Raw genomic sequence first — 19782 nt, 5'->3', positions numbered from 1 at the left:
TTAGAGCTTAAAAGTCCACTCAGTCCTACTTCTTGTTCAGCCAATCGCTAAAGACAAACAAGTTTGTTTACATTTACGGAGGATAATGCTGCCCACTTATTTACAGAGTCACCTAAAAGTGAGAACAGGCATTTGCATGGGACTTTTGTAGCTGACATTGCAAGATACTTGTGTGCCAGATACGCTAAACATTTGCATGCCCCCTTCATGCTTCGGCCACCATTCCAGAGGACATGCTTCTGTTTTGATGATGCTTGTTAAAAAAAGTTAATTAAATTTGACTCAACTCCTTGGAGGAGAATTGTATGTCTCCTGCTTCATGGTTTTACTTGCATTCTGCCATGTATTTCGTGTTATGGCAGTCTTGGATGATGACCCAGCATATGTTGTTCAATTTAAGAACACTTTCACTGCAGATTTGACAAAACACGAAGAAGGTACCGATGTGAGATTTCTAAAGATCACTCCAGCACTCGACCCAAGGTTTAAGAATCTAAAGTGCCGTCCAGAATCTGAGAGGGATGAGGTATAGAACACGCTGTCGGAAGTCTTAAAAGAGCAACACTCCGATTCGGAAACTACAGAACCCAAACCACCAAAAAAGGAGATCAACCCTCTGTTGATGGCATTTGACTCTGATGATGAAAATGAACGTGCATCTGTCCACACTGCTTTAGATTGGATCGTTACCGAGCAGAACCTGTCAGCATGGAAAGCATGTCCCCTGGAATGGTGATTGAAGCATGAAGGGGCATACAGATGTTTAGCATATCTCGCATGTAAATACCTTGCAACACCGGCTACAACAGAGCCATGCAAATGCCTGTTCTCACTTTCAGGTGACATTGTAAATAAGAAGCCGGCAGCATTCTCTCCCATAAATGTAAAGAAACTTGTTTGTCTTAGAGATTGGCTGAACAAGAAGTAGGACTGAGTGGACTTCTAGGTTCTAGTTTTACATTGTTTTGTTTTTGAGTGCGGTTATGTAAAAAAAAAAAATTCTACATTTGTAAGTTGCACTTTCACAATAAAGAGACTGCACTACAGTATGTGTATGAGGTGAATTGAAAAATACTATTTCTTTTGTTTACAAATATTTGCACTGTAAAGAAGATAAACAAAAATAATATAAGGTGAGCACTGTACACTTGTATTCTGTGTTGTAATTGAAATCCATCTATTTGAAAATGTAGAAAACATCCAAAAATATTTAAATAAATAGTACTCTATTGTTTAACAGTGCAATCAAAACTGCAATTATCACCATTATATTTTTATCTCGGGATTAATCGTGATTAATTCTTTTGTTTGACAGCCCTACAAATAATTTTTGCTTATCAGATTTAATAATCTTATGAGTGAGCAATAGAGCATTCATTCTCCTCCGTGAAAAGATGCCATATATTTTGTTCTTCTCACTTAAGTTCATAAATATATACTATCCTTGTTTTATTATTATTATTATTATTATTATTATTATTAGAGAAGTGATTGTTCTTGCTGATTAGCACCCAAATATTTTCTCCATGAATCACAGCAGCTGCACAGCTCAAGACAGGGTTACGACATTTTTGCAAACAACCTGCATTTCCATCCTAAGGATGTGTGAGAGAATGGATGTGCTTATTATAGGGATTATCGTTGGCATAGCAAGTATTTGTCTGTGTAAAATTCTAAACTGAAGGCATGATTGACAATGCAACCAGATGCAAAAGCACTTAACATACTCCGAATGGGGCGTGCTTACCTTAATATTTAAACAATGATTTTGCTCATGAACAGGACATACCTGTTTAGCTCAACTACCTTCTGCACTCCCTTGAAATGCTAATGTCCCTCTGCTTGTGCAGATAAGAGGAGGCAGCTCTTTTATTATAGCAAACATTTTAGTTTTGCTCTATATTAAGCAAATTCTGTCGGCTCCCCATAGGAATGCTGTGCTTGATGTGTCGTTGAAGTGACCACTGAAGCGTATTGCTCAGTGAGTCGGCAACAAGATTCTAACGTTGCCTCCAAGAAATCCATGGCTTTTTGACTTTAGTTGTGAGATTCAAAAGTATCTTGGCAAGAGGCACTTGCTGACAACTGACCTGTTAGACACACGGTCTCTGGAAGAAGAACTTTGTGCATAGGCCTGAACCCACTTACAAAGCATCGAGGACGCACCCATTCCCCCACAAAGGCAGAAGGACTTCTTGCTCCACCACGCCTTGCAGAAGGCTCTGGAGGTAGCCCTCCATCCATCACGCAAAGCAGGGTCTGCGTGTATCTGAACGCCAGGGGCTGTGGTATGCCGCCAAACAAGGACGCTACTGCTAACGTGGCCTGTGCAAACGCATGCTAGTGATCATGTGCTCTACCATAGGGTGGGTTTGTTTAGATGTTTTTCTGTGGCCCTCATCATTGTTTTAACTGAGCGTCTCACTAACAGTTCTGAATTTAACCTCACGACGTCTCTGTGAGCTAGGGAAGTACTGACTCCATTTTACAGATGATGGAGGGCGGAGGGAGTCAGAGAGCTCAAGTGATTTGCTAAAGGTCATGCAGCAAGTCTGTAGCTAATAACGGAACCCAGATCTTCTAAATTCAAGTCCTTGAACGTGAAGCCAGGGTCTCATTCTGATCTTATCTGACGCTGATGTAAAGTGGTTGCAGCTCTGACTTCACTGGAATGACACCAGCATAGGGGAGAGCATCGTTCATCATGCAGTAATGAAGCATGCCTGGAAGGTCACCAAATTCAGAAGGTTGTGGACTAAATGGGGGGCATGCGCGAGGGCAAATTCCAGCCCCAGAACCCTCCATGAGATTCCCCTGCCAGCTACCACTCGCTCTTTTACAATGACAGGGGTCCAGCTTTGGCACCACAGCTGGCTGCAGCAGTATGGCTAGGGGGGAGAGGTCATTTCCCCCAGGTAGGCCAGTCCCAGGCCATTTAGGGCTTTTAAGGTGTTGGTTACAACCTATAACTCCACCTGCAGAGCAACAGGCAGCCAGTGCAGATCCCGGCGCACCAGGGTCACAAGCTCCCAGTGAGACTGCTACAGCTGCCGTCTCTAAATGGTAGGAGCACATTGCAGCAGTCTAATCTCGAGGTAAGACCAGCATGGAGAGCAGGAGCGCAGTCTGAGGCTGAAAGGGAAGGCTGCATCCGCCTAGCCAGATGCAGATCGTAAGTTGCTGTGTGGGTCGCTGCTGTCATGTGATCGTCCAACAGCAGCTGGCGGCCTGAAGTTGCGTTGCCTAGTAACTGGCAGATAGTAACCCTCAGTCAAAAGGATCGATGTTCCCTCCAGTTGCTTCCCCCAGCACAGCCGTCATCCTCTCAGTCTCATTTGGGTTGAGTTTCAGATAGCTCGGTCTCATCCATGCCCGCATCAGCCCCCAGCGTGGCCTGAGCACTGCGCTGCTTTGTCCAAGTTGGATGAGCTAGAGATGCTGGGTGCCATCAGCATGCTGAAAACCCACGACTCCTTACAAGCCCTCACCTACTCGTTAAACTAGGGGGTGGAGGGAAGGGTGGCAGAATGGTCCCCTGCAGGACCCCATGCCTGAGAGCTCGTCAGGAAGAGGCACAGGCATCCACACCTCTCCATTGAGGTCTCCCTGAGAGAAGGACAGAGACACCAAAGAGCAACCGTGACCACTCCCACCACGCAGGCAGGGCCAGCCTTAGGGCAGGCGTTCAGCGTTCCAGCTTCCAGAGGGCACCAAATCAGCATCCAGGGGATGCCAAGTTGGAGGGGGTTGGTTTTTTGCTCAGCTGCTTCGGGGGAGGAGCACAAAAAACATTTTCTGCCCTGGGGCAGCAAAACACCTAGGGCAGGCCCTCCACACAGGACCTTGGTTGCCCCTGACAACAGCCACTCCAGCCAGCCCTGAAGGAGTCATTTGTTTGTCCTTTCCTTTTCCTTTTCTCTCTTCCCCTTGTGTCTGTTTGGTTTGAAGAAGGCGACTCAGCTGACTATCATGCTGGGTGAATAACTCACTTCTGCTTTAGCCCAGTCATATCACCAGGGATGAACTCAGGTTAAGATTTTTCCAAAGTGCCGAGTGATTCTGAGTGCGTCGATCTTTTAGGGGTCCAGCTTGTGACACCTTCCGAGGGTCTGGCTCCTGGAGGCTGAAGGATGAGCGCCTTCTGAAAAATCAAACTTCTTTAAAGTGTCCCGGTTGGGCCTCAAAAAATTGATGCCCCAGTTTCACTAGTTATCTGTGTTGATGTCTTGCAGTTTTCTTGCATATGTAAGTTACAGGTAATAAGTTCAGAACATTGTGTACTACTGATGAGTTAACTTCCAAACACTAACCTCTGGGTGCTGCCCAGTGCCATCTAAACAATCAGGTCTTTTCATGGATGCTAAATTTGGGGGCCTAAATAGGTTGCCACTGTCTTAGTGAGCGAGCTAATTTAGTGATCTAGGGAAAGTGTGTAAACTCTGTGCTTTCAGTTAATATTAAAAATACTAAGTTCCCTCACTTTAAACTCTCGATAAATGGTCAGTAAATAGCCCTCATGGCAGTACAACCTTGCCTGGATCCCACTGGGAAATGAATAACATTCCTGGGCTAAAACAGTAGGTGTTAAATTTCCTTGACAGTCGTGGAAACCTCTCTTCTGCAGTGATCATTTCAGTCGGCCAAACCAGTTTTTGGCAGCCGGCAGTTTTAATGCATAGTCATGAATGTGGCCAAAGATGTACCGGAGACTGGCAGCTCTAAGAACCCCAGGATTATTTTGATATATTACAGCACTGAGTTTGTTTTCCAAAAGAGACGTTTTCTCTCTCTCGGGGGTTTCCCCCCCAATTTGCTGCCGTCACTCAAGATGAGTTTTTACAGTAAGCTCATTGTAAAGGCAGGGGGTACAAGGGGGAGGGATTCAGAAAAGCTCAATGTAAGTCAGCGTGGCCTAGAGGATATGGCACTAAACTGGGACTTGCAACTGACCTGCTTGGTGACCTTTGGCAACTCACTTCTCTTTGGGCTTCCGTTTTCTTCCCCGCCTTTGGTCTATCTTGTCTGTTGAGCTTGTAAATTCTTTGGGGCAGGGACTGTCTCTTACCATTTGTCTGTACCGCACCAAGCACAATCTTGGTTAGGACCTCACTGTGCTACTGCAATACAAGTAAACTGTAGTAGTAATAAATATATGAATCCTGCATTTAATGGAGAGGAAGAACAGCGAAAAAGGCTTGAGTTTATCCTCTGCAACGCTTCTTTGTTAACAGCATTTTTTAACAGCAATGTGTGGTTGTCAGTAGCATTTCAAAGGATTGCACTTCTTGTATTTTGCTTACACTGCACAAACAGATACTTGAGTTTTACAGGCCTTACTGTTGTAGCTGCGTTGTAAAGCTAGATTGTACTCTGTGTACCTGTCTTTATTTTTTTTTTTTTACATTCTCTGGCAAACAGTTAAAAGATTAACATTTCCTTTTAAGCCTTATTAGTATAAGACCAAAGCAGTCCTGTTTTGCATGAAGGCTGATAGGTTCTTGCACGTTACTGGGGAATTTTAAAAAAAAGTTGATCTAAACAAAGCGTACCTGCTTTCTCTTCCTGGAATTGAGCATGCATGTCCTGAATGGAGCAGTGACGTGGAGCTTAGCATTTGAGCTTTGGCAGCCAAGGTAAACTTATTGATATGGCATAAATATCAATGACTTTAGAGCCATCCACACAGAAGCAGGCTCTGTAAAGCAACACAAGTTGCTTGAGGTTCATTAGATTTTTGCACTAGTCTTGGCATGACACATTTTTTTTGTTCTAACTTAGTAAAAAGCCTCCAGTCTGTTTATTCCCTAATGGGTGTAAAGTGTCAGGGGGAGGTGACTCGGATATTGAATAAAAACCCCTGGTACTCATGGGTGAGGGGGTAGGAAAACACCCTAACTAAAGCAGAAGATGGGAGGGGTCCACATAAAGTTTCCTCAGTCGGAAAGATGGCTCTTTCTCTTAGGGCTGGTCTACACTGTGGGAGGGGGAGGAGGGAATCGATCTAAGATGCACAACTTCAGCTACGTGAATAGTGTAGCTGAAGTCGAAGTATCTTAGATCAATTTACCTTGGGTCCTCACGGCGCAGGATCGCTGGCCGCGGCTCCCCCATCGACTCCGCTACCGCCGCTCGCTCTGGTGGAGTTCCGGAGTCGAGGGGAGCACGTTCGGGGATCGATATATCTCATCTTAACGAGACGCGATATATCGATCCCCGATAAATCGATCGCTACCTGCCGATACGGCGGGTAGTCTGGACGTACCCTTAAACTTCCTGATGTCTACGGGAGCTGAGGCTTGCTGACAGGTTTATATCAATGGCAGGATTTCCCTAGGGTAGGGATTTAGTTAATGCAGCCACTGAATAGAAAAATCAACTTGACCTCATTACCACCAAGCCAGCTCATCAACACTCATAGGAAGGGGTGGTGAGGGGAGACTATCTCTGTGAGCATGTCCCTGTAGAGATCACTCACTCACAAACACACTACACGGTCCAGCTGGAGACTGGGGTTTATCTCCTCCCACCCCAAAAGGGAAAGGGCACAGGGCCTGCCTGCAAAGGTGGCAGATCCCAAAGCTCTGGCTTTTAGTGGTGTCCTCTTCTTCCACCCCTTCAGCAGGCTCAGAGTCACACTTGGCAGCATGTCCTGGCTGTGTTTGTCCCTGAGATCATAGGTCACTGGAGAAGGAAATACAGCCATGGGGGAACAATATATACCCCAGGCCCAGCCACTCTCCCGCAGTAAAGACACTCAAGCAGATGGGGGTGCAGATTTGTGTAAGTGGTTGAACTCTTTGTTTGCACCTCAGTCTTGGGGTTATGAGGGTGTCTGGGCTGTTGATTCTAAATCCGTCTAGTTAAATGTCTTTAAACTAAGCTGTAGAAGCTTGAGGCACTGGGAGTTTCCTAAGGGTTAATGATTGGGTGGGAAGAGTTGATGGCCTGTGCAGAAATTTGCCAGGACACCTTTTATAGGAGAGAGGCTGCTACAGTTCTGCACAGGAAGCGATTTTTATTATTGTGGGAGCATCTCTGGTCAATGGCCTTGAAAGTGCTGAGAGCTAAATTGCCTGGAAAACCAGGGCAAGTTCTGGAATTCATTGAAAGCACTCAGCCTGGAGGCCGATCCTATTGCTTCAAGAATCAGAACTGCATTTGCTAGTGTATTGTTACCTGCTATTAAATTGCTTTGTGCACGTGAATGGAGGAAAAACACATATACTCTTGTCATTAGGGGCATCTTGTCATTGGGTGTCGACTCTGGAAAGTGTAGCTGGAGGAGCTAGCCTGAAAACCACATTCTATTTCCATCTGTGACTCTCTCGTTGCAAGGAATGGGTTGGTCTCAAGTCTTTTAGTCACTGACATCAGCTGGAGAGCTGTTGCTAATGGTCCTTGGATGTAAATCATTGGTGGGGCTGGAGAAGTTAGCTGATGGAGGACTCTTGAGTCTAGAATTTGCCCTCCTCATGGATCTGACCAGTTTTGTTTTAGTGTTTTAATACTGAAATGCTGCTATGTGCCATGTGTGGGATTTGTAGTTTGGATGCCTTGTGCTCCCTTTCTCTTCAATGGTATGGGATCCACAGTGGGACTACATCTCCCATGATGTACAGTCTTCCCTCACTGACCTGAGACTGTGGTGTGTTGCTTTTTGACTTCTCCCAGAAAATTGAGTTTTCAGAGGAGGGGGTGGGATGTGTAAATGGTCCAACCAGCTCTAATCAGAAACCTGAAGTCAGCGAGGTAGCGAAGAGATTCTTATGCCAGAACACCCAAGATGTCCTGATCTTGCCAGTCCTTTAAAAACTTGTTGGATGATCTCTTGAGAAGCTGAACCCCCCACTCCCCTTGACTTCAGTGTGAATCGAGGGTACTCAGCATCTCAGGGAAAATCAGGTCATTGTTCCATAGCATGTATGTCTGACTTATCACTAACAAAATAGGAACAACAATTGTTGCTGCTACCTTAGCTCTCCAAGGCCCAACAGTTCAGGGGCTTTTAAGCCAGTGGGGTCAGATCTGGAGTGTTTGTGCTGGTTATTGACTAATGTGTTGTTGGCATTAGGGAATCCCATCAGAAACAGCATGTTGACCAAGATGGGGAAATGTATCTGATGCAGATGTTACTTATTAACACATGGGGAAAAGTTAGAGAGTTTCTTTATAAAATGCTCAAGTCCATGGAGCAGAGAAGCCAGTAGATAATTTTTCATGTTATAAAAGTCCTAAAAGAGATGCTCTAGCTCAAACAAAGTTTGAAACAAGGGCTTGAAACAAGAATAACTGGGTGAAATTATATGGCCTGTGTATTATTATGCAGAAGGTCCGACTAGATGATCACAATGGTCTCTTCTTGCCCTAAACTCAATCAACCTATGAATACAAACTTTGGTTTTCTCTCTTATTTTTCAAAGCAGAACATAAACTGCAAGTCTTTAAAAAAATGTACTATGTGACTTCTGTCTTTGTATTTAGTTGTAACCTTGTGGGGTGGGGAGGGAGGGGTGGAGATTATATACAGTGTAATTGTTTTTCTGTGGATTCTAATACTGATTCTTGGCTGCGAGCCATTAGCGCAAGCTAACGGTTTTCTCTGGGACTGACCTAATTTTACTGTTGGATCGTTTGGTAATATAGGCTGCTGATGTGAGACAGCTGGTGCTCCCTTCCCTCCCCAGGGGAGCTGGGGAACTGACCGTGAATTCACCAGCCTTGTAAGTGAGGGAAACAGGTTCATTTACAGACTTGGCTCTCTTACAAAGTAATCTGGTATTTCTGATGCACCAGCAGCAGGCTTGCTGTGTGCTGGATATTTCTACAGCGAAACTTGCAATTAAAGCTTGCATCCACCTACTCATGTCAAGGGTCACTTGAACTGGCAAGAACTTTTTCTTCTTGTCTCTGTGTGATCCTAGACACTAACTCTTGGACAGATAATCTCTGTGCCACCCTGCTTTCACTCCTCCATCCTCCCAAAAAAACCTCACTCCAAACGATGTTGACAATATGACTGCCTGGCATTTCTGTTATCAGTGCAGTTCTCAAGGCTAGAATTAAAGCTGAATCAGGATTTCTGTTACAAATCCTTATATTTCTTAGGTCCAAATAGCTCAGCTAGGGAAAAAAGGTTGTTGTTTTTTTTTTTTTTTTTTTGGTTTGGGTTTTTTTTTTTTTGTTTAGTTTTTTTAAAGTAGCATTCAGATTTAAGCCTTGGAGCAAAAATACTAATTTTGTCCCTTTAAATCTGGCTGGCTATGTGGAAAACCGCCTATAGAATTGAACAGTAGTTCTGTCTTGGCAGGGGAAACCAAACATTTCTGAAGCCAGCCCCACACGAAATGTTACCTTTGCAGTCCCACATCAGTGAGCGATACACCCCTGATATTTTCAAGGATGGATGTGTGTGGGCTGGGGGAAGGTCTTGTAGGAGGACAATATGGGTCTTTGTCCCCGTCTAGTGGCAGGCCCACATAAGAGGATAACAAATATATCGCCCCTGCCAGCTACAAGGGTTATTGTTTTAGCACAAGTGCTAGAGCCTCGTGCTTTGAATGTGAGAGGTCTTGGGGTCAAATCCCGGCCGGCAGCCAAAGCGGGGTTGATTACCTGGGGATTGGGCTTGTGTGTTGTAGTAACTGGGTGTACCAGGATGAGTCAACAAAACTTTAGAGAGCCACAGCTTGAATTGCTTTTGTAATTCCGAGCCACAGCCTAACGATAGCAAAACCTGGGTTTTTGTGTTAGGAATGTTGCTATAACTATTCCCAAGAATATGCGCTTTGTCTAGCCTTGTGTCAGTCAGTCAGCATAACCTTGTTGCTATAAGGGACTGGTGCCGTGGAATCTGGTGTGTTGCAAATACTGTGATAACAGGTTGTTCTTCTAGTAGTGTCCCTGTGGCTGCACTTCAGGTATGCATGTCTCTCGAGCCCTTGATCGGAGATTTTCAGTTAGCAGCGTCTGTTTGGCCTGCGCGTGTGCCCTATGCCTCCTCATGCCGTATAACTTTCTATAACAGGAGACTATCCAGATTGTTGCTTTAAGAATCAAGAGTGAACTTTCAGATGTGTGGAGAGCGTTTTGCAGGTCTCGAAAGAGAAAACAAATCTGGAAGTGTCTGTCATGGTGAGCAACTGGTAGCGTGAGAACATGTTACTGAGCATGTAAACAGCTTTATTTTCCTGCCTCGCATGCTTCCTTGCTATGCCATGTCACCAATGTAAATTTGATCTCTTCCAAGTGACTCATGTACAAGGACACAGGAGAGCCTGAAAAGCTATCTGGTGTATTCCACCCAGCAGCATGTTGTAATCTCCAGCCTAGAGAGCTGGACTCTAAATCATGCAGCGTAGCTCAATGGTTTTCAGCCCCTCAAGACTGAACCCAAAGGCAGGAGTCAGCAGTTGTTTAAATGAGGAATGTTATGAGCCTTTTTCTACACACTCGTTACTTCCAGCTAAGCCTGGAGTGCCCCCTACACCATCCTCCACACCAGGGGACTAAGGTGCCTGCAGCACGTCTGAGGATGACCACTTGCAACTGATGGAGTATGGGACTGGGTGTGAAAAAAGTCAAAAGCCCTTGAAAGAGTGTAGTTTGAATTGTCATTGCCTCTAATATCTGTGGAGAAATCATAACCCTCCAGGTTGAGAGTCTTGTATCTATGGTGATGTGTCTAATGGCTCATTTTGAGTTTTGGTAAGTGATGGCCACTTCCTAAAACAGTGAAATATGGTTTATATCCAGTTTATTTACTCGGTGTCAGTTGTAGCAAACTACGTCAAAAGCAGCCTCACTGCATTCAACAAAGCTATGCAGTCAAAAACTTTCAACGGAGGAAATTTTAAAGTGCCAGTCCTGGGAGATCTGGGTTTAGAGTTTCAAAGTTGTTCTCTAAGGACCTTGGAACCGGAAGATGGCCACGGTTAAATCGGGAAGTGTTTAGTTAAAAACTGACATTGTAACGCAGATTGCATATAAAGACATTGTCCCATAGAGCTTTTGGTTAAAAAGGCCAAATAATATATCTAGATCAGAATGCAGGAAATATCATAGATTTTAAGACCAGAAAGGAGCATCATGGTCATCTAATCTGATCGAAATCAAACTTAGACTGGTCTAATGGAATTATTGTGTGCCGCGTGTTCAATCTTCATACACGGCTATTGTAAAGGATGGAGAAAGTAAACCTTGTTTCTCCTGATGAGTTTCTTTTTGTTTTCAGGACCAGGAAGAAAATAAAGGAGCCACGAGTTGGCCTGAGTTTTACATTGATCAGCTAAATTCAATGGCTGCTGTAAGTATTTTTCCAATTATTTTTCTGGCATGTGTAAAATAAACAAAAGTGTTCTTTAACAATGTAGTTATGATGTAATCAACTGTTGCACTTCAGAATATCACTGCCCTCAAATCCATGCTAAATTCTGCCTCCTTTCCCTCTCAATAAACTTACTGTCTCCAGTGTGTGTTTTACATAAGGTATATAAACACACATGCACACAGAGTAAGTAGTGGAAATGTCATGGCAGGATGCGTAACGTGCAGTTTGACTTGCGTTCACCCTTATGTCAGGTTACTCATAGAAGTGTAAAGCTGGAAGGGACCTCAAGATGTCAGGTCCTGCCCCCAGGGGCGCTGAGGCAGGACCAAGTAAACTTACACCATCCCTGACAGGTGTTTGTCCAACCTGTTCTTCTAAACCTCCAACGATGGGAATTCCACAGCCTCTCTTGGAAGCTTATTCCAGAGTTTAGCTGCCCTTTATAGTTCGATTTCCTCATCTAAATCTCCTTTGCAGCAGATTAAGCCCATTGCTACTTGTTCTATGTTCAGTGGACACGGAGAACAATTGATCACCAACCTCTTTATAACCGCTCTTAACTTATTTGAAGACTGTTATCAGGTCTCCCCTCAGTCTTCTTTTCTCACAGCTAAACATGCCCAGTTGTGTTTTTTAAACCTTTCGTCATAAATCAGCTTTTCTAAACCTTATATCGTTTTTGTTGCTCTCCTCTGGACTCTCTCCAGTGTATCCGCATCTTTCCTAATGTGTAGCACCCAGAAGTGGACACAATACTCTTGCTGAAACCTCACAATTGCCAAGTAGAGCGGAACAGTTAGCTCCCTTCTCTTACATATGACACTCCTGTTAATTCACCCCAGAATGATTTTAGCCTTTTTCGCAACTGCCTCACGTTGTCTCCTATTCAATTTGTGATCCACTCCAACCCCCAGATCCTTTTCAGCAGTACTGCCGCCTAGCCAGCTGTTCCCATTTTGCAGTTGCTGTCGTATCAGGCCGAGCTGTGAGTCAGCTACAATAACTAGACTGAAGATGAACAGTGCTGCTGTGCAGTTCTGCTGCATTTTTTCAAAAGAACCTGAGTGAATTCCAGTGGGAGCTGGATGCCAGACTCCTTTATTTTCCTTTGAAAATTCCAGCCCCAGTGTCTCTTCAATATCTACTATTTGCAACAAATCTGGATCCCTGCTAATCTTGTTACTGACACGTCCTGTGGTGTTTGGCCCTGACAGGAACACTGTATTACACTGTGGGCTTCTTGATATGTGAATCCTGGAGACTATGGGTGGAAACATTTTTCAAGGGCTATGGACTTTGCATTGTGATGCAACTAAGCATTCTGTGCATACACCATAACTGCATCTCTCTGATGTGCGTGCAGGCAGGAGTGTATTTCTGGATACAAAATGATTATTGTTACAGTCACTTAGCACCAACACAAACATGGTCCTTGCCATGAGAACTTGCAAGCTGAAAGACACAGATCAAGCAAGAACGCTTTGGGAGACCGTAGTGCACTTGCTTTAATAGCTGATTTTCAAACCACAGTTGCTTGGCATTTTAAAGTCTCTTGCCTTTTTTCCATCTGTCTTCAAATATTAAAATCTTTCTTCAAGCACTGATTGCTGCTATAAGTGGGTAAGCAGGTAGACTATCCTGAGAGCCAACACTTAATTGCACGCTGCTCAGCAAATCACTTCAGCTGAAAATTAGTATGAATGGCAGAAGCAAAGATCTTAATGAATTCAAAATGTTCAAGACAATTAGTAGTGAAGGGCTTGATTTGACACCCTTTGAAATCCTACATGTCTCAGTGTTGTAGCTCTTGCTGCATAATGACATTGAAAGCTCTAGGGCTTGTCTACACTTACCAGAGGATCGATGCTGCGGCGATTGATGCATCGGTGGTCAATTTAGCGGGTCTAGTGAAGACCCACTAAATTGACCGCCGATTGCTCTCCTGAGAAGAGTAAGGGGAGTCGACAGGAGAGCGTCTTCCGTCGACGTCGCACAGTGAGGACCCCACAATAAGTCGATCTAAGCTACGTCGATTTGAGTTACACTATTCACGTAACTCAAATTGCATAGCTTAGATCCACACTTCCCTTTAATGTAGACAAGGCCCTAGTTAAAAGGCCCTAGTTAACTTTACATCCAGACTTCCATTATAATCCTGGTGTTTTCTCATCAAAAACTTTTTTTTTGAGCTGAAACTCCCCATGTTTGGTGTCAGCTCAGAGGCAATATATTTTCTTCTGGTCAGTTGCTGTTTAGTTACGTGAGTGTTGATAAGATCAGTCTCAGCTCCAGTAACTCAGAATGAATGAAAATCATCAGACTTGGTATGTAGCCATGGGCCAGGCGGTCAGTACCACGGCATTAGAGTCTTAGCAATACCATGGGTAGAGAGAGGCAAATGGAGGAGCATGGGGGAAGATAGGCTAGCCCAGATTGGGGGAAGCTGGAGAGGTAGGGAAACAGGTGGGCTGGAGAAGGTGAAGAGAAACTTGGGGTGCAGTTTGGGAAGATCTTCATGCATGTGCTCAGAGAAGGTGGGGGGAGCTGGCTGGGCTGGGAGTAGTCATGTGTAGGAGCTGAGTTTTTGTGATCAAAGCTTTTCAGCACTTTGGGAGCTCTGCAGTGCCTTTGATCTCCTGGCAGTGCGGACACATCATTAAAGGGGCATGCCTGAAGAAAGGGGCGAACGTAGCTTTTTGCTTTTATTGGCATCTCGAAGCCCTGAACTTGTCTTTCCCTCTTTGGCTTCGCCTCTGCTCTGTTGTCCAGGCCATGAGGCAAGCCTCCCAGGCAGCTCTCATGAAGAGCCACTCGCTGCCCTGTGGTACCATAGGCAAAGACGCATGTCAGTGACAGTTACAATCAGCGAGGGCCCGATTCTGCCACCCACACTCCCCGCGCGAGTAGCACCACTGATCCAAGGGGCAGCTCAGAGTGCAATGTTTATTTCCTGGAAGGATGGCAGAGCTGGGTCTGTAGTGATTACAATGGAGGAAGTGTCTGTTGAAGCAACAGCCCATTCGGATGCCCCCAGCTGTCCAAGCAACTGCAATGGAGCAGTGCCACATATGTGTGCTGTGTGTACAGAATATTTGTTTCTAGTCACTGTAACGGCTCTAACAAGAGGCCCTTGGTCAAAGAGAAGAGACACAGTATCTACACATACCCTGCTTTTGGGGCAGTCAGCGTCTTACCTAGTGACGCCGGCAGGAGTGAATGCCGGGTAGAGGCAGCTGCAGTTAGTCCATTCTGTAAAAATAGGCCGTGGCTAAGGGTGACGCTCACTCCCATCTCCACCACAGTCTGTGTCATCAGGCTTGTGTGGGGAGCTCAGTCTTCCCCCCCCACCCCCAATACCCTGCAGGGCTGTCTTGTGGTCTTGTGACTCCTCCATGGTCCCTGCACAGTCACAAGGTCTGAGCCCACTGGATCATTGTGAGTGCAGATCCTCCTCTAAAACAATCTACCACCATGCTGCAGCATCCTCTTGCGTTCCCCTGTCCTTCTGTGCAGGGACAGTGGAAGACTGATGTGATTCTTGTACAGGCTCCCTGGGCATCTGGGTTAATGTTCTCCTAAATGCTTAAAGAATTACAGTACTCCTAGTCCTGCCCAGGCAGCATGGTGCATATCGATCTTGGTGTCTTGTTACAAGATACTGTGATTGTATTGTATTTTTATTTCTGCCCCTTGTAAAGCTGCTGTCTCCCAAGGACCAACCTGCTGATTGGACCCTAAACTTTCATTTAGTTTCTTCTAGCCCTGACAGTTGCAGAGCAAACATTCCAAGTGTGAATCAGCACTGGGTGGTCTGTATGAGTTTGCAAATAGGCAAAAAGGTCTGAGCTGCACAAACTGCTCCATTCATCTCTATGGTGTGTTGACTCTGGAACCTAATGGTAACCCAGAGGACGGCATGCACTGGTCATTCAGCTAACATGTTGTTCCATTGCTGTTGGATACAGTGGAGCAGATGCTGCTGTCGAGGCTTGCTGCGGTGAAGTGAGAGGTCAGGTTAACTATGTACGTGCTCACACAGGGAAGAGGGAAAAAGCTGTAACCCTTACGTACTGGTAAAAGTCTCCACTGCTTCCCATACATTCCCAACAGGTGCCCTGCCCTGTTGTCTAACATTCTGGCTTCTGCTTGGCGCTTCTCTAGCACAACTATGTACTGTCAGTTGAAATGGGACAATGCACTGGCTGTATTAATCTTCCCAAATGTCTGGATTTTGGTGATTTCCACCTCTTTCCCCCCCCCCCCCCCCCCCAGTGAACCTGCTTCAGAATTCAGCATTAGCTCATCACATCAAAACTGGAAGCCTTTCCCTGGACTTGAGCTTGCTGCAAAGCACACAGAGCCTTGAGTTGTAGCCATATCTACTGATTATGTAACACACAAACTCCCTGCTGCAGCAGCATTTCCTCCCCTCCAGCTTCATGGGCGTCCTCAGAAATGTTGAAAAATAAGTCTTCATAACTGCTCAGTGTGGGCCCAACTCTGCTTCTGTTGTTGTAATCATGGGAGTTTTCCCATTGACTCGAATGGGAGCAGGGTAACGGCTGAATACACCTTCCTAGATCACAGAGAGAGACCCCTCTCTGGATGGGCTTTCTTTAGTTGATCACATTAAAGCTACATTAAGGTGGTATCTAAGGTGTCCCTCTTGCTATGTCTGAAGGAGTTTTTGATGAGCCCTGTTTCGTGACAGCCTGGCTGACCAGTGGGAGGCTTCAGAGCTACTCCGAGTAGGTCAGGGCTGCTCTCATCAATGTGACCCTTTTTTCCCCTTTCCTTGTGTAAATGAGAATTCTGCAAGCCACCGTCTCCCCTGGATGAAAAGCCCCTTCTCCCTTTACTGAAAGGAACAAATACAGGCATTTGCCTACTTGCTACCAGTCAGAGCTGCTCTAGTCCTTTTGCCTGTGTGTTTGCAATTTTCCCATGGTACGGTAAGCCTAGTGTGGATAAACCGCATATTGGTGTTCCTCAGATGTGGGCACTGGGTTATAGGGTCATAAATGCCTCAACTATTCATTGTCCTGGTGTATATAAAACACTTCAGCTGTGCTGGAGGAGATTAAATGTACCCCACTGGATTTCAGTTGAATTTTACAGTGGATTGCTCTCATGGAGCGGTGACATCATCCATCAGACATTTCTGCAGGGCAGCTTCCTCCCTTGTAACACGGCGGTGACAGCTGTCCAATTGCATCACCAACCAGCAGGCAGCTTGAGCGGAAGCAATAACCATTTAAAAAAAAAACAACCTCCTTGGTTTTTTGGAGGTTTTTTGTTCACCTTTGCTTGGAGTCTCAGTGGTCTCCATTTCCCTCTGTTTTGAAACAAAATCCAGGGGTCCAATGAGGGAACAAGCCGATGAGTAATGTGCTGGACCAAGCTGATGCCTTTGTGGGCATCCCTGATGTATAAGTCCATAATACTCACTGTTAACAGTAACATGTGCAAGAGAGAGACTAGCTAAATTTAACACGTGTGTTTAAAACCCATTTTGTGTGTGGGGGGAGGGATAGCTTAGGGCCTGCTAAACCGAGGGTTGTGAGTTCAATCCTTGAGGGGGCCATTTAGGGATCTGGGGCAAAAATCTATCAGGGATGGTACTTGGTCCTGCTGTGAAATCGGGATTTGATGACCTTTCAAGATCCCTTTCAGTTCTGTGAGATAAGTATATCTCCATATTTTAAAATATATGTATGCAGGCTCAGACCTGTTATGTTCAAACTTGCATACTCCTTCTTGGTGTTACCCCCTCATGATTTTTATCGTGAGTCTTGTGATATTTAGTGTCTGTCTTAATGCCCCAGTTCCTGACGTTCTGTGACTTTTATGTGACAAGCTTTCTAATTTTAAAAAGTAAATGTCTGGCCTTCTTGCTTGAGGAGAAAAGCTTGAAAACGGGAACTCTACAGGCTGAAAAACCAGATTGTGGGGTGGGACATCCAGTGTTTGATTTAAAAAAAAAAAAAAAAAAAAAAAAAAAAAAAAAAAAAAAAACCCTCATGATTTTGAAGGGTCTGACTCGTATTTTTTTGGCTGGGTTTGGCAGTACCGTGGTCACCCACATTCCTGTCCCCCAGTAAAGCAGAAGGAGTTACTATTTAACAGAGCGAGATAGAGGGGAGCATCTTCTAGTGGTGAGAGCATAGGACCAGGAGTCAGGAGATTTGGCTTCTTTCTGGCTGTGGCCATTGTGCAAGTCATTTGGGCCCAAATCCTCAAAAGTATTTAGGCCCCTAGCTCCTGTTGAAACCAGTGTGAGTTGGGTGCCTGAATGCCTGAGGATCAGGGTCCTAGCCCCTCCCTACTTCAGTTTCCTTAGCTATTAAATGGGGGTAATCCCCACCTGAAGTCAGAGGCTTGCTGAGGGTCAAGGCATGAATATCTGGGAAGCGGTAAGCCAGCTAGATGGCTGGGATCTGGCCACCTCGACTGGAAAGTCCAGACTGGCTTCCCAGTCAGGGTTCCTTGCCTCAGTGGGACCAGCAGGATCTGGGACAGACAGAAAAATAGCAGCCGTTGAGTAGTTTATATGGAGTGAGTTTGGTAATCTCAGCCCAATTCCCGGTGGACTGGCATTCACGTGCCCCAAGCCCAACCATGATCTACACTGATTGATGGATCGCCCCCTTGTTGGCAACCTCAGCAGAGGCCAGGGCTTGAATTGGCTGTTGAGACTGAACTACTCACTCGCCTGTGCTGATATAAGTGGCCTGTTCCAGTCCAGATTTGAGGCTCCATGACAGACCTGGTGGGGGAAGCCTGCCGGTAGCGACGCCTCTAGCTGTGCCTGCGCTCATAGATAAGACCATCACAAGGTTATCAGCCTGGCAAGTTTCACAACTGCTAAGCTTCACACAAGCAAAATTAAAGCTAAATAGCGTATACACATATACACAGCATCTCTTTAATCCAAGGTGGGCCACTTACGACTGGGGGATTATTTCCATGAGTATTTAGTAGGGCTTTTCTTCTTTTTTGGACCCAACATGAATGCAGAGCACCTGAAATTAAGGGTGTGTCAGCTCCAGATATTTAAGGGAATTCCACTCAGACACACACTCTGCTACAGCGTCCTGTGGTCCATTCAGATCTGCTGACAGGGCAGTGTAGAGTGATCACCTTTATGCACGTCCCTCGTGCTTACCCTGTGAAGGACTGGCTTGAACTTTGAATCTAGAGACAGCTGTGTTGTAAACGGAGCCCATAGAGTATACAGCATAACATCCACCCCTTATCTCGTGATCCAGGAACTGCAGCTGAAGCTCCGGTGGTGAAATGGATTGGCCTTTACCCATAGCAGGAGAGGCAGAGCGCTCCAATGGGGAGGGAACGGGACTCTTCAGATCTGGGTCCAATTCCTGGTTCTGCCTCTAGCCTGCTGTGTGGCACTTCCCCTCTCTGGGGTCTCTGCTGCCACTCCCATCTTTAGTCTGGTCTGTTCAGGGTACATCTGGGCTTTGTGCTGGAGGGGTCATTCCCAGCTGGAGAAGATATAACCTGCACTAGTTCGGATCAAACTAGCATGCTAATGATAGAAGCGTCACTGCAGTGGTGTGGGATCAGTCGCCAAGTACAGGCCTAGCAACCCAGGATCCTACTCAGGGCGGCTAGCCCCTCCTGCGGCTTGCACTGCCATGGCTACACTTCTGTTTTCAGCATGCTCATTCAATCAGAGCTGGCGCGGGTATGTCTCCTCAAATTGGAAATTATACTTCCAGCTCCAAGTGCAGACCTACCCTTAGATTAGACTTAAAGTCTATAAGGTCAGAAGGGACCTTCACGATCATTTAGTCTGACCTCCTGCACATTGCAGGCCACAGAACTTCACCCATCCACTCCTGGAATAGACCCCTAACCTCTGGCTGTTACACTGAAGTCCTCAAATCACGATTTAAAGCGTTCAAGTTACAGAGAATCCACCATTTGCACTGTTTAAACCTACAAGTTGACCCGTGCCTCAGAGTGTGGCCTCTTTATAGCAAGGGCAGATTCTTACAATGTGCATTGTACGAAGGGACTGTGATCTCCATTGGGGCCTCAAGGTGCTACCATAATGCAAATTAGTTTTAGATATAAGATTCACTGCCCGTTATGTTAAATTGCCGAGTTTGGAATGAAGTTCTTCCTGGCTACTAAACAGACAGAAAATCTGAGCTCTTTGGGGCAGAGGCTGTCTTTCTGTTCTGTGTCTGTATAGCACCTGGTACAATGGGGCTCTGGTCTGTGACTGGGACTCTTATTCCTACTGCAAATAAATATTTCCTCCTAGAATTATTACTGTACACACAGTTTGACGATTACTAGGTACATCTGCTCAGTGACCAGTTCGATAGAAGTTGCATAGTACAACAGATGTTCATTTTGCTATCGCAGTGCCCCTTACTGTAATTATGTATTTACGCTACTGACAGAGAGCCGAACCCTGTTGTATAAAT

The 19782-nt window shown here is 45.4% G+C and overlaps 1 protein-coding gene across 2 annotated transcripts in view; it reads left to right on the top strand.

The window, feature by feature from the left end:
- The window catches only part of DAAM1 (dishevelled associated activator of morphogenesis 1), a 183002-nt gene that overhangs the window by 111551 nt on the left and 51669 nt on the right, over positions 1-19782 (top strand). For both annotated transcript variants that reach the window (XM_054026064.1, XM_054026065.1), the window contains exon 4: positions 11231-11302. In XM_054026064.1, coding sequence (XP_053882039.1) covers positions 11231-11302 — 72 coding nt within the window. The remainder of the gene's footprint in view (positions 1-11230; positions 11303-19782) is intronic.

This window comes from Malaclemys terrapin, chromosome 4 (assembly GCF_027887155.1).
Source record: "Malaclemys terrapin pileata isolate rMalTer1 chromosome 4, rMalTer1.hap1, whole genome shotgun sequence".
NCBI classification, from domain to species: Eukaryota; Metazoa; Chordata; order Testudines; family Emydidae; genus Malaclemys; species Malaclemys terrapin.
This window is presented reverse-complemented; position numbering and strand designations above follow the sequence as displayed.